The 13,123-nt window shown below is 51.0% G+C and overlaps 1 protein-coding gene across 4 annotated transcripts in view; it reads right to left on the bottom strand.

Moving 5' to 3' along the window:
- Nucleotides 1-9,676: 9,676 nt before the first annotated feature.
- Nucleotides 9,677-13,123, bottom strand: part of LOC111160343 (SAP30 binding protein) — a 37,026-nt gene continuing 33,579 nt past the window's right edge. For all 4 annotated transcript variants that reach the window (XM_022523389.1, XM_022523387.1, XM_022523388.1 and 1 more), the window contains 2 exons: nt 11,669-11,753; nt 9,677-11,378 (listed from right to left, as the gene is read on the bottom strand). In XM_022523389.1, the coding sequence (XP_022379097.1) occupies nt 11,197-11,378; nt 11,669-11,753 (267 nt within the window). In that variant the 3' untranslated portion in view covers nt 9,677-11,196. The remainder of the gene's footprint in view (nt 11,379-11,668; nt 11,754-13,123) is intronic.

Here is a 13,123-nt window from a genome sequence, read left to right as displayed (position 1 = left end):
TCCTTCACCCTTGGTGGGATTATGTGCCCCTGTAGCCACCCCCCACCATGGCTTTTTCTACTCATTTGCCACACTGGTTTGAAATGATGTTTAGGGGTTTCTCTTCCCCACTAGACTGTGAACCCTGAGAAGGATGTTCTCTAGCCCATCTTTTTATTTCCAGCGCCTAGCACAGTGCCTGGCAGATAGCAGGTGCTCAGTGAAAGTGCGCCTGAACCCAATGGGATTGCCGCAAAGCCTCCCAGCTGTCAGTGCTCTCGTCTGTAAACAGGCTTGTGCACTGCCTCAGAGTGATGTGGAAGTGCCAGGGACACATGAGTGCTCCCTGCAACTGTTCAAGCCACAGTCACCCTTGCCGGCTTGCCCCGTGGTCTTTGAGAGCTCCTCTGCACAGGCCAGCTTCTTAGAGGGACTGGCTCCTGGACTTGCGAGGACTGTGGCAGGAGCCCCAGTTTGGTGGAGGCACGCAGGTCTGGGCATGCCAGGTAAGCACAAGTACCCCGAAGACCTGAGCTACTCCAGCAGGTGCGCCGTCCACTCTGGGACATAGGCGCTCAGAGAGCAGCCTGCCCGCACCGTCCATTAGAGGGATTGGGTAGGGGATACACACCCCGCTGTGGGTGGGGGATGGAGGCACTCTCCCAGAGAAGGAGACCCTGGCCCTGAGGCAGTGATGCCACGGACTCAGTGGGTTCAGGAGCCCCTTCCTTTCCTCATTGCCGGACCCTTCCAAACATGATTAGGGAGTCTAGGGCTACCCGGAGAAATGAAACATACTGACTGCTTCTTCTTTTTCTCCTCCTCCTCCTCCTTCTCCTTTCCTTCTTCTTCTTCTTTTTCTCCTCCTCTTTCTCCTTCTCCTTTCCTTCTTCTTCTTCTCTTCCTCCTCCACCCCTTCGTCCCCTCTCCCCTCCCCCTTTTTCTTCATCTCCTCCTTCTTCTCCTTCTCCTCCTCCTCCTTCTTTTTTAAAATAAGCTCTATGCCCAACATGGGGCTTAAACTCACAGCCTTGAGATCAAGAGCCTCATGCTGTACTGGAGAAGCCAGCCAAGCACCCTCTGCTTTACGATGGTCCTCCCAAGTGGACCCCAGACTCTCCAGAGATGTGCCAGATGACCCAGAGTTTGACGGTGAACATCACTCACTAGAGTGGTACATTCGTCTACAGATAAACAAGGTAAGTGATCAATAGTGGATATGTGATCAAAACAGTCTGGTGACCATTCTGGAGACCCATTGTCCACCACCTCTCTAACTGAGGGAGATGCCGCTCAGGTGGACAGTTGTGACACATGGTCTCTCCCCAGGGCTAGGGGATTGCTCAATAGATCCCTGTTAAATTATTTTTCCCCCCAGGGGTGCCTGGGTGGCTTACTCGGTTGAGCATCTGACTTGATTTTGGTTCAGGTCATGATCTAAGGGTCATGATCTCAGGGTTGGTGATATGTGGCATGCCCAGATAGAGGGCTCCATGCTCAGCACAGTCTGTCCCTCCCTCTACACCCCTCCTCCACCTTGCATACATATGTGCGGACTGTCTCTCTCTCTCTCTCAAAGAAAAAATAAAGAACTCCTAATTTGAAAAAAGCATCTTCCCTCCAAGTTTTTATTTTGAATATTTGCAAACATACAAAAACAGTTGAAAGAAGATCACTTGTATTTTTTTACCACCAGATGCAAGAGTTAACATTTTGCCATATTTGCTTTATCTATGTATTTGTTACGTATTTATGTATCTTTTTATTTGAATTTAAGAAACCATGACATTTCATCCCTTGACACTCTAGGTGTGTATCTCCCAAGAACAGTCCCCCACAATCTCAATAACTTTATCACACCTAAGAAAATGAAAAAGAATGTTCTATTATCCATGATTCAGTCCATATTAAAATTTCTTAGTTGTCCCAAAAATGTCTGTTGGAACTGTTTCCTTTTTTTAAACTTTTAAAAACTGTTTCTTTTCTTTTCTTTTTTAAAAGATTTTATCTATTTGTTTGACAGAGAGAGATCATAAGCAGGCAAAGCGGTAGGCAGAGAGAGGGGGAAGCAGGCTCCCCACTGAGCAGAGAGCCCAATGCGGGGCTTGATCCCAGGACCCCGAGATCATGACCTGAGCCAAAGGCAGAGGCTTTAACCCACTGAGCCACCCAGGTGCCCCAAAACTGTTTCTTTTTGAATTTGAGTCCAATCCATTGCATTTGATTGATTTATCTCTTTCTTTCTTTATTTAATTTATTATTTTTTAAAGATATTTTATTTAGGGGCGCCTGGGTGGCTCAGTGGGTTAAGCCGCTGCCTTCAGCTCAGGTCGTGATCTCAGGGTCCTGGGATCGAGTCCCGCATCGGGCTCTCTGCTCAGCAGGGAGCCTGCTTCCCTCTCTCTCTCTCTGCCTGCCTCTCCATCTACTTGTGATCTCTCTCTGTCAAATAAATAAATAAAATCTTTAAAAAAAAAAAAAAGGTATTTTATTTATTTATTTGAGAGAGAGAGATTGAGTGCACGGGGCAGGGGAAGGGGAAGAGAAAAGCAGACTCCCCTCTGAGCGGGGAGCCTGACAAGGCATTTAATCCCAGGAACCCAGAGATTATGACTGGAGCGGAAGGCAGATGCTTCATTGACCCCCTGAGCACCCGGGCACTCCTCTTTTTTGCTTACTCTCCCCCAGCTGACCTTTTGAAGAGGCAGGCCAGTAGAGATCTGCAGAAGTCCCGCCGTCTATTTTGTCTGACTGCTTCCTCATGGGGTCATTGGACTTTTTTTTTTTTTTTTTTTTAAGCTTCCTGCAAACTGGAAGTTGTGTCCAAAAGCCTGATTAGATTTAGGCGAAACATTTTTGGCAAGGATGGTCCTGGATGGGGCTGGGTGTGTTTTATTGGGTGCCACAGGACAGGAGCTCCGTCACTGTTAGTGACTATTAAGGAGGTGACTGCCATCTCTCTCCATTGTAAAAATACGCTATTTACTTTGTGATTAAGAAGTAAGCTAGAGGGGGACGCCTGGGTGGCTCAGTTGGTTAAGCAGCTGCCTTCGGCTCAGGTCATGATCCCAGCGTCCTGGGATCGAGTCCCGCATCGGGCTCCTTGCTTGGCGGGGAGCCTGCTTCTCCCTCTGCCTCTGCCTGCCATTCTGTCTGCCTGTGCTCGCTCTCTCTCCCTCTCTCTCTCTGACAAATAAATAAATAAAATCTTTAAAAAAAAAAAAAAAGGGACGCCTGGGTGGCTCAGCTGGTTGGACGACTGCCTTCGGCTCAGGTCATGATCCTGGAGTCCCGGGATCGAGTCCCGCATCGGGCTCCCGGCTACGCGGGGAGTCTGCTTCTCTCTCTGACCTTCTCCTCGCTCATGCTCTCTCTCACTGTCTCTCTCTCAAATAAATAAATAAAATCTTTAAAAAAAAAAAATAAATAAATAAAAAAAAAAAAAAAAAAAAAAAAAAAAGTAAGCTAGAGGGGGTGATGAGGCTTTGTCACCTTGCCCACTTCCCAGTGAACTTTCCCTGAATGGTTTGTTGTGTTTTTTTTTTTTTAATATTTTATTTACTTATTTGACAGAACGCGGGAAGCAGGTTCCCTGGGAGCCCAATGTGGGGCTCGATCCCAGGACCCTGAGATCATGACCTGAGCCAAAGGCAGAGGCTTTAACCCACTGAACCACCCAGGCACCCATCCCTGAATGGTTTTAGTCAGCATCCCTTGTGGATCTTTGCCTGAATTGGGAGGTTGAAGAATGGTGATTTTCTGTTTCTACGTTAATAGAAGCTATCCTTCTGATTAAAAAAGAAAAATAGAAGTTCCCTTCAATGAAACTATGTGCCTCCAAAAATGTAGACTCTGGCTGACTCAGTCAGTAGAGAAGGTAATTCCAGATCTCGGGATTGTGAGTTCAAGACCAATGCTGGGTGTGGGTGTGGGTGTGGAGCATACTTAAAAAAAATTAAAACCAAAAAACCCAAGCCCCCCCCCCAAAATACAGGATAAATGCTTCTTTTTGGGTTATAGAAACTTTTATTTTACTTTTTATTTTTTATTATTTGCATTTTATTGAACAAGTCTGAAATGTAAAGCTAAGATATGACTTTTTTTTAAAGTAGGCTCCATGCCTAGCATGGGACTTGAACTCACAACCCTAAGATCAAGACCTGAGTGGAAACCAAGAGTCTCTTAACTGACTGAGCCACCCAGCCCCCCTAAAATAGGACTTTAAGGGGGCATCTGGCTAACTCAGTGCAGAAGCCCCATGTTGGGGCTATAGAATATTTAAAAATAAAATCTTTAGGGGTGCCTGGGTGGCGTAGTTGGTTAAGCGTCTGCCTTTGGCTCAGGTTATGATCCTGAAGTCCTGGGATTGAGCTCAGCAGGGAGTCTGCTTCTCCCTCTGACCCTCCCTCCTCTCATGCTCTCTCTCTCTCTCTCAAATAAATAAAATGTTTAAAAAAATGAAAATAAAATCTTTTAAAAAATTATTAAACTTTAAGAATGTTGAGTAATGGGGCGCCTGGGTGCTCAGTGGGTTAAAGCCTCTGCTTTCTGCTCAGGTCATGATCTCAGGGTCCTGGGATCAGGCTCTCTGCTCAGTGGGGAGCCTGCTTCCTCCCCTTTCTCTCTGCCTGACTCTCTGCCTACTTGTGATCTCTGTCAAATAAATAGATAAAATCTAAAAAAAAAAAAAAAAGAAAAAAAATGTTGGATAGTAAAAGGGGGTAAAGTCTTATTCACAATTTAGTAAGTGATAAACTAGGAAAATATGTAAAACTTTGGGAATTAGGCATAAAAACCTGTTCAGGAACGACTTAAGGGAGGTCCTCGTTTTCTTACTACAAAACTCTCCCATCAACTAAAGGCTATACCATCAAGAGTGCTGGTTTATGAAAAACTCCAAATTGCACACAACCCCATTAAGGAGGAGGAGAACCGGCCAGTCAGTTTGCCCCAGGGATGGTGGGGCTGGAGGGTGGGGCTGGAGGACAGGAGCGCTGCTGGTGGCTGCCCCTCAGGTCAGGGACCTGTAGGTTCTAGGAGCAGCCGCAGGTGTCAGTGCGTTTACCAAAAAACTTTGCTTTCCCGTCAGTTTCTAGGATGCTGATGCTTTCCTCAAACAAGTTAGAAAAAAAAAATTAAAAAAAATTTTTTAGGGGCGCCTGGGTGGCTCAGTGGGTTAAAGCCTCTGCCTTCAGGTCATGATCTCAGGGTCCTGGGATCGAGCTCCACATCAGGTTCTCTGCTCAGCAGGGAGCCTGCTTCCTCCTCTCTCTCTCTCTCTGCCTGCTTGTGATCTCTGTCAAATAAACAAATAAAATCTTTAAAAAAAATTACCATCTTAGTCATTTGTAATGTATAGTTCAATAGGGTTAAGTATATTCGCATTATTGGGCCACAGTGTCTCCAGAACTTCTCATCTTGAGAACTGAAACTCTGTACCCATTAACCAGCTCCCCATTTCTTCCTCCTCCAGCCCCTGGTTCACTACCATTCTATGTTTGCGTCAATGAATTTGTGTCTGTTTTTCGTGTCAATGAATTTGACTTCTTTAGAAACCTCATATAAGTGGAATCGTACAGCATTTGTCTTTTTGTAATTGGCTTATTTCCACTTATCATACTGTCCATCTATGTTGCATGCGGCAAGATTTCCTGCCTTTTAAGGTTGAATAATATTTCTTAGTATCTAAATACCACGTTTTGTTTATCCATTTATCTGTCAGTGGGTGTTGGGTTGTTCCTACCCCTTGGAAATTTGAATAATGCTGCTACCCTGCGAATCAATCTTCTCCACCCTACTTTCAATTCTTTGGGATCTATCCCCAAAGTGGGATTGATGGATCACATGTAGCCCCGTGTTTAATTTTTTGAGGACCACTATGCTATGTTCCAGAGCGGTCCCACCATTTTATAACCCTGTCAAAAGTGCCCAAAGGGCGAATTCTTTTAACTATCAATTTCAGAGCAAAGAGTGAATAATATTCTACCCTCATGGCGGCCAATACCTTTTTTCTTTTTTTTTAAATACTATGCACGAATAACTTTTTTTTGTGTGAATAATTTTTTGTTTGTTCAGTCGTGTACAGTGGCGACGGGATAGAAGAGATCTATACTTGGTCATTGTCCACAGCTCCTGGAGCAGTTCTGGAGCCGCAAAGGTGAAAGGAATGTCTTTTGTTATTCATAACAGGCCCCTTTCAACCACCACAGAGTTTATGTTAATGAGGTGACTTTTGGAAAGCCACGGAGGATGGGGGTGCTGGTTGTCAGGGGAACCAACCACGTGATTAGAGTTGGAACTTTCGGCCTCTACGCTCCCCCACCCCTACCCTTGCCCCCATGGACCTCTGGAGAGAGGGGATGGGGTGGAGATTGAGTTCCATCACCAATAGTCAATGATTTAATCCATTATGTGGAGTAATGAAGCCGTCATGAAAATCCCAACCCAAGGGGGTTCGGAGAGTTTCGAGGTTGCTGAACACCTGGCCTGCTGGGAGGGTGTTGTGTCCAGAGAAAGCATGGAAACTCCAAGCCCCTGGCTCTGTACCGAGCCCCTATGCCTCTCTTCTGTCTGGCTCTGCCTTGGTTGTATCCTTTTATAAACCAGTAATCCATGAAGTAAACTGTTTTCCTGAGTTCTGTGAGGCATTCTAGCAAATTACTGAGTCTTGGAGCGGATCATGGGAACCCCCAATTTATAGCCAGTTGGTCCCAAGTACCAGAGGCCCCGCCCTGCAATTAGCATTTGAGAGGGGGCGGGGCGAAGCTCTCACAAACTACAGGTCGTTGGTGTCAGAATTACATGGCGTGGAAAGCCCACACGTCTGCTGTCAGAGGTGTTTTGTGGGTGTTGTGAGTAGAAGTGGACAGAGAACAAGGGTTCTTTTCCTTTTTGACAATAACTGCATTCTTTCTGAATGTTCGATTTTCCTCACATTTGGCCGGTGGGAGAGCCTTTACACCAGGTTGATTGACTTTTGAAACACTCCTGCTAGTCTTCCTTGCTTTCTGGAACAACCCGCTCTAGTCCCACTTAGCTTTCGGGGTGGAAGGTTCCTTTCTCTAAGGAGCACGGGGCTCACTGCTCAGCGGGGAGTCTGCTTCTCCCTCTCCCTTCTGCCTCTCCCCTCTGCTCAGGCTCTCGCTTGTTCTCTCTCTCTCTCTCTCTCTCTCTCTCAAATAAATAAATAAATAAATAAAATCTTAACTGTTACTGGGGGCCATCACACTGGGTCCTCTCAACGGACATGGCTAGGAAATTTTTTTGACTGATCACAAGTAGGCAGAGAGGCAGGCAGAGAGAGAGAGGGAAGCAGGCTCCCAGCTGAGCAGAGAGCCTGATGCGGGGCTCGATCCCAGGATCCTGGGATCATGACCTGAGCCAAAGGCAGAGGCTTTAACCCACTGAGCCACTTAGGCACCCTAGGAAATTTTTTTGAATCATGAGTTCGTATTGATGTTTCTGATTCAAATTTAATATTAGGGAATTTTCTTAATTTCTTAGATTTTATTCTTTTGCCTCTTTTATCTTTGTGTTCGCTCCCTTTCTTCACAAAAGGCCTCATATTACATGCTGTTTCTGCACCTTGCCCTTTTCATTTTCTCTCTCGAGATCACTCTGAATCTGTCCATGGAGATCTTCCTCATTCTTTTTTCTGGCTCGACAGGCCTTTATTTTTTATTTTTTTAATTAAAAAAACTTTTTTTTTTTTTTTTTAAGTAGGCTCCACGCCCAATGTGGGGTTTGAACTTATGACCTGAGATTAAGAATCACATGCTCAGGAGCGCCTGGGTGGCTCAATTGTTCAGCACATCTGCCTTTGGCTCAGATCATGATCCCAGGGTCCTGGGATTGAGCCCTGGGATTGAGCCCTGCATTGGGCTACCTGCTCAACCAGAAGCCTGCTTCTCCCCCCACCCCCGCTTGTGTTCCCTCTGTGTCACACAAATAAAATTAAAAAAAAAAAAAAAAGGAGTCACATGCTCTATTGACTGAGCCAGCCAGGTGCCCCTGATTTTTTTTTTTAAGATTTTATTTATTTATTTTAGCGCGCACGTGCGCGCGCACGAGAGAGAGAGAGAGAGAGAGAGAGAGCGAGCACTCGAGGGGTGGGAGAGAAGCAGAGGGAGAGGGAGAATCTGAAGCCGACTCCACACTGACGTGGAGACTGATACAGGGCTCCATCTCACGCCCCTGAGAGCATGACCTGAGCCGAAACCAAGAGTCAGATGCTCGACCAACTGAGCCACTCATGCGCCCCTAATTTTTTTTTAACGGAGATTTTATTTTATTTTTTAAAGATTTTACATATTTACTTGAGAGAGAGAGAGAGTAGGAGAGTGGGGTGAAGAGCAGAGGGAGAGGGAGAAGCAGACTCCCTGCTGAGCAGGGAGCCCGTTGTGGGATTCGATCCCAGGACTCCGTCTGAGCCACCCAGGCGACCCAAGAGATTTTAAACATACACAAAATTAGAGGGGATCGTGAACCTTCCTGTGCCCATGACTGAACCCCAACAATTACCAACGTGCAGAGATCTCCAACAGGAGGCTGTCGGGGCGGGGGGCGGGTACAAGGGTCAGGAGCTTTCAGTCCAGTGTCCAAGGGGGCAAGAACCACCTCTCCTTCCATCCCGTCCCTCCAATCACCTGGGCACTTGGACCGAGGTCTGGTTGACCACTCTCCACTCAAGGAGAACCAGGAGACACGAGTGGTCTCAGAACCAAGGCATGTACGCAGAGGTACAGGGAGCAGAGGGCCCCTTCTCTGCGTACGGGGAGCGATGAACGCGCAGGGGAGTCTGGGAGGGAAAGCCCGAGCCACGTCTGGGAGCACCGCAGGTGCACAGATGAGGACGGTGAAAGGGCCGTGGAGAAGAGGAATGGGAGGCCGGGAGTGGCGAGGCTGTTGGCAGCCTTGCTTGGATGGAAAGCAGGGGGCCATGTGACCTGGTGAGAGCCCCATTGTGAGGGGGTATAGGAGGAGGCTGGATGGAGCTTGGATGGGAGTAGGGGAGGCTGAGGAAACTTACAGACAAGGTCTGCCACGAGAGAGATGTGAGCCACAGCTAAGCAGGAACGCTGGTGACGGGGCAGGGGCTTCCCAGGGGGCCCATGCGATGTGGGGATAGCACAGGATCCCGGGTATGGAGCTGCTGGCCTGGGACGGATCCTGAGGTCATCACCCACGGTCAGAATATAGAAGAGGGCAGGGATGCCTGGGGGGCTGGGACAGAGTTTGGTTTGTCCAGACTGAGTTCTTTTCGAGCAGGGGCCAACCAGGCAGCAATCCCTTGGGTCCCCAGCGCCTGCAACACCCGGTCTCTACAGAAAAGAACTGGTAATTCGACCCCACGCCACCCTCAGTGGCACTAAGGTGGGCAGGCACTAATCCTGTCTTACAGAGGAGTAAAATCAAGTTCAGAGGGATTAGAGGGCTTGACCCAACTCAAGGCTTCTGAGGGGAACAGCATGGCCACGTGGGGCTGCCCACCTCATTGAGCTAGTGGCCTTTACTGTTCAGTGGCAGGGCAGGGGGTGTGCAGAGGACAGCCAAGGGCCATGACCATGGCTGATCTTAGCTGTGGAGTCTGCTTCTCTCCTTGGTCTCAATGAAGAAGGAACCTGACGGGCCAGCAACAAAGTCGTACCTTATTGTCTACACAGCTCTTGCATAAATCATTCCACAGATTCCTCACAACTGCCTTAGGAAGCTTTATTACGGGGATCTGACAGAGAAGACTCACAGAGACAAGGGCCCGAGACACACGACTAAAACATGACTTGTTTAAACCAGGCTCCAGAGCAGAAGTGCGGAGTCTCGGTCTCCCGCCACTCCCACGGCGCCGCACGGAGCTACGGAGGGGCCTCCGGTGGAGGCCGCAGGGCAGGCGGCCTTCACAGACCCCCTTGGGGCTAAGGGGGCAGCAGGTCCTCGCCAGGGTTGTGAGGTCCCATCAATGGCGGGGAGGGGGACTGACTGCTCTCAGTGCCCGAGTATGTGGAGCGGGGCACGGGAGCAGGGACACACTCGGGTCCAGTCCAATTGCGGGGACGGTGGGGTGGGACCAGCACCCTCGGCCGGTGATGCAGGCACCGGGGCGCTCTCGGGACTGCCTTCCCAGCCCTCCGTGCCCCAGAAGCTACACGGCTCTTCACGGCCCGGCTTCCCCCTCCGACACGGAGCTCTTCCGCTGGCCTGGAGAGCTGCCAGGGAGCAAAAAAGGCAGCAAATTCCCTCTGGACTCCGGAGCCGGCGGCGGCTGGGAAATCGGTTTTGGCCTCAAGGGGAGCCCAGCGGCTGCTGGCGCTGCCCAGACGCTGCTGTGGGGCAGAGATAACAGGCACAGGAAAGGTGGGGTGGCAGGATCCTCCCAGGAGCCTGGCTTTCACGTAAACAACGAGCTGCCGCCGGCCGGGGCAGGAGGTGATTCATGTCCCACACCGCGCGGGGCCTGCTGGCCGCGCTCGCCGGGCACTGAGGGACCGGGGCCGCCGTGGCCGGGTGCTGAGGCCTCTCTGGCTCTGTGTGTGGGCTGGGGATCAAACCCAGGCCTTCTGGCAACTGGCTTGACTTCAAAAGCCTGGGTGTGTCTAAAAACTGGTCGGGAGAGGGCTCAGTCACCCCCAAGGGAAGAGAGGCCTTGGCTCTCATCTGAGAAATGGCTGGGTTTCAGGATCAGGGCAGTGGACAGCGGGACCAGGGGGGCTCCCCTACCCTCAGGGCTCCCATCTGCCTGTGCCAAGAGGCGTACGCTGGGAGTGACCACGCCAACTTCCTAGGCCACCCCCAGGGACTAGGGCCACAGGCTTCGGCCGCTCCACTACCAACCCTGAGGTAGTGACCCTGACAAGAGATGGAGGGAGCACTTGGAACTCCCACTTCTGCCTGAAAACAGACCACAGTAGAGGCCAGTGCAGCCAAGAGGCCGGAGCTGGGAGAACACGGCACTTTTAATAGGGCCCCGGGCCCCAAGTGGTGTGTCCACACAGTCCACAGCACCCGACTCCTCTGTGGCAATGTCCTTTCCCTGGCTGGAAAGCCACACAGAGGCTCCTCTTGGGGTGGCATCTGGGAGCAGATCCCAGTCCTGAAATAAACAGAGCGGCTCCTCCGCGCTAACGTGGGTCGCTGTGCTACACAGTCTCCTTGGGCCCCGGAGCGGCTCCTCCCATCAACGGGAAGAAGAATGTCCGAGCCACTCCAAGCTGGTCCCTCAGGTCACTGCTTGGCCTTTTTCACAATGGTGCCCACTGCAGAGATCACAGTGGTCTTGGAGCCGCTGGCGCTGGTGGTCACCGTGACGACGGCGGGCAGGGTCGCCGTGGTGGTGAGGATGGTGGGCTGGGCTATCGTCGTCACTGGAATGGCTGAGTCCCACTTGCTTTTCCTCTTCTGGGCATCTGCAATAAGGCGAGGGAGGTGTCAGGACCCAGACGAACCGAAAAGCAACACTCCCTTTTCTAGCAGGTCAGAGTTGAGCGGCCCCTGCCACAGAAATGCCAGAGCAGCCAGTGGACTGGGGACCCCACCCCAGGCTCCCAACAGGCCTTAACAAACTCTGGGGTCAGAAAAAAGCACAGCAAGTGGGAGCCTAGGCCCAAGATCCCCACAGCCTCTCCTCCCCCAGACAAGGCAGGGAGACGCTCGCTCCATTCGTGGTGTGGCTGGAAGCGAACAAGCCCCCTTCTACCTGCCACCGCTGTGCTGGCCGTGGTGGTGGTGGTGGCCGTGGCGTTGGTCGTGGTACCTTTCTTGGTGCCTGTCACAAACTCGATCTGGAGGGAGAGCGGAAAAGAGGTAAGGGTGGCAGCCAACTGTTCATCCACATCCTTCTGCCAGCAGCTGTGCCCGGGGCACAGATGGGTACCGTACAAAGGAGGCCCTGAGCAGCAGTCCTGTCGCACCGTCTAAGGGAGGGACGGGTGTCGGAGAGGTGCCCAGAGGAGACTTTTACTACCTTTCTTTTTTAAGCTGGGGTGGGGGAGAGGGGGGAAGAGAAAGTCTCAAGCAGGTGCCACACCCAGCATGGAGTTGACCTGGGGCTCGATCTCACAACCCTGAGATCAGGACCTGAGCCCAAACCAAGAGTTGGATGCTTAACTGACTGAGCCACCCAAGCACCTCTTTTATTTTTATTATTTTTTAGGAGTGGGGAGGGGCAGAAAAAGAGGAAGAAAAAAGATTTACTTTTACTACTTCAAGAGAAGTAGTAAAAAGAGAGTCTTCTTTTTTTTTTTAGTATTTATTTATCTGAGAGAGCGAGAGAGCGTGGGCGCGTGCCCGCACGTGTGCACATAAGGAGGGGGAGCTAGAGAGGGAGAAGCAGGCTCCCCGCTGAGCCGGGAGCCCGACACGGGGCTTGATCCCAGGACTGCAGGATTACGACCTGCTTCACCGACTGAGCCCCCCAGGTGCCCCAAGGAGAGCCTTCCAGACAGACACTGGAACGCTCTGGGCATCACTGGGATTCTGTACATGCGGGACACATCAACCAGCTGCCCCGCCTCACATTCCGGATGGAGGTGCCCCCCCCCCGCCCCCCGGCCCCAGGAGCAGCACAGCTTTGGTCCCCGTGTGCTGCAGACATGGCCCACGCTAAGCCTGGGGTTTGGAACGGGGAGGGAAAGAAGAGGGACCGTTCCACCAGCACTAAGAATGAGAAAACCTGATCGCCCAGCAGCTGCTTGGAGGGCCGCAGGCACACCCGGGATGCAGCCCCTGCTAGGGGTTTGTTGGGGGTGGGGTCGGGCCACATCCTGGAGGCCCCGCTGCCGCTGGAAGGTCAGAGCGGAGCAAAGGCAGGCAGAGCTAGTGGCCCGAGCACATTTAGTCTCAGAGCCAAATTTGTTCCCCAAAGGATCCAGACCGTGCTGCTTGGGAAGAAGTGGTGGTCAGAGGCCTAAAATAAGGGGTCCTCCGGCCACCAGGTGCAGGACCTGCAAGGAGGCACTGAGGCGGACTGTGGAGATCAGACCTGGAGGCCGAGAAATTGCTCTCAGAAGGAAGACCTGTCACTCTACTCAGGCCGGGGAGGACATGGGACAGCAGCGAGAGCCAGCAGAGCGCCACAGTGGTGAGGGGAACAGAGGGAGGGTGCAGTGCGGCAGTCCACAGACCCCAAGAAACCAAATGGAAGCAACTGAGA

The sequence above is a fragment of the Enhydra lutris genome, unplaced genomic scaffold (genome assembly GCF_002288905.1).
Source record: "Enhydra lutris kenyoni isolate GAN:26980312 unplaced genomic scaffold, ASM228890v2 scaffoldscaffold75, whole genome shotgun sequence".
Taxonomy (NCBI): domain Eukaryota; kingdom Metazoa; phylum Chordata; class Mammalia; order Carnivora; family Mustelidae; genus Enhydra; species Enhydra lutris.
This window is presented reverse-complemented; position numbering and strand designations above follow the sequence as displayed.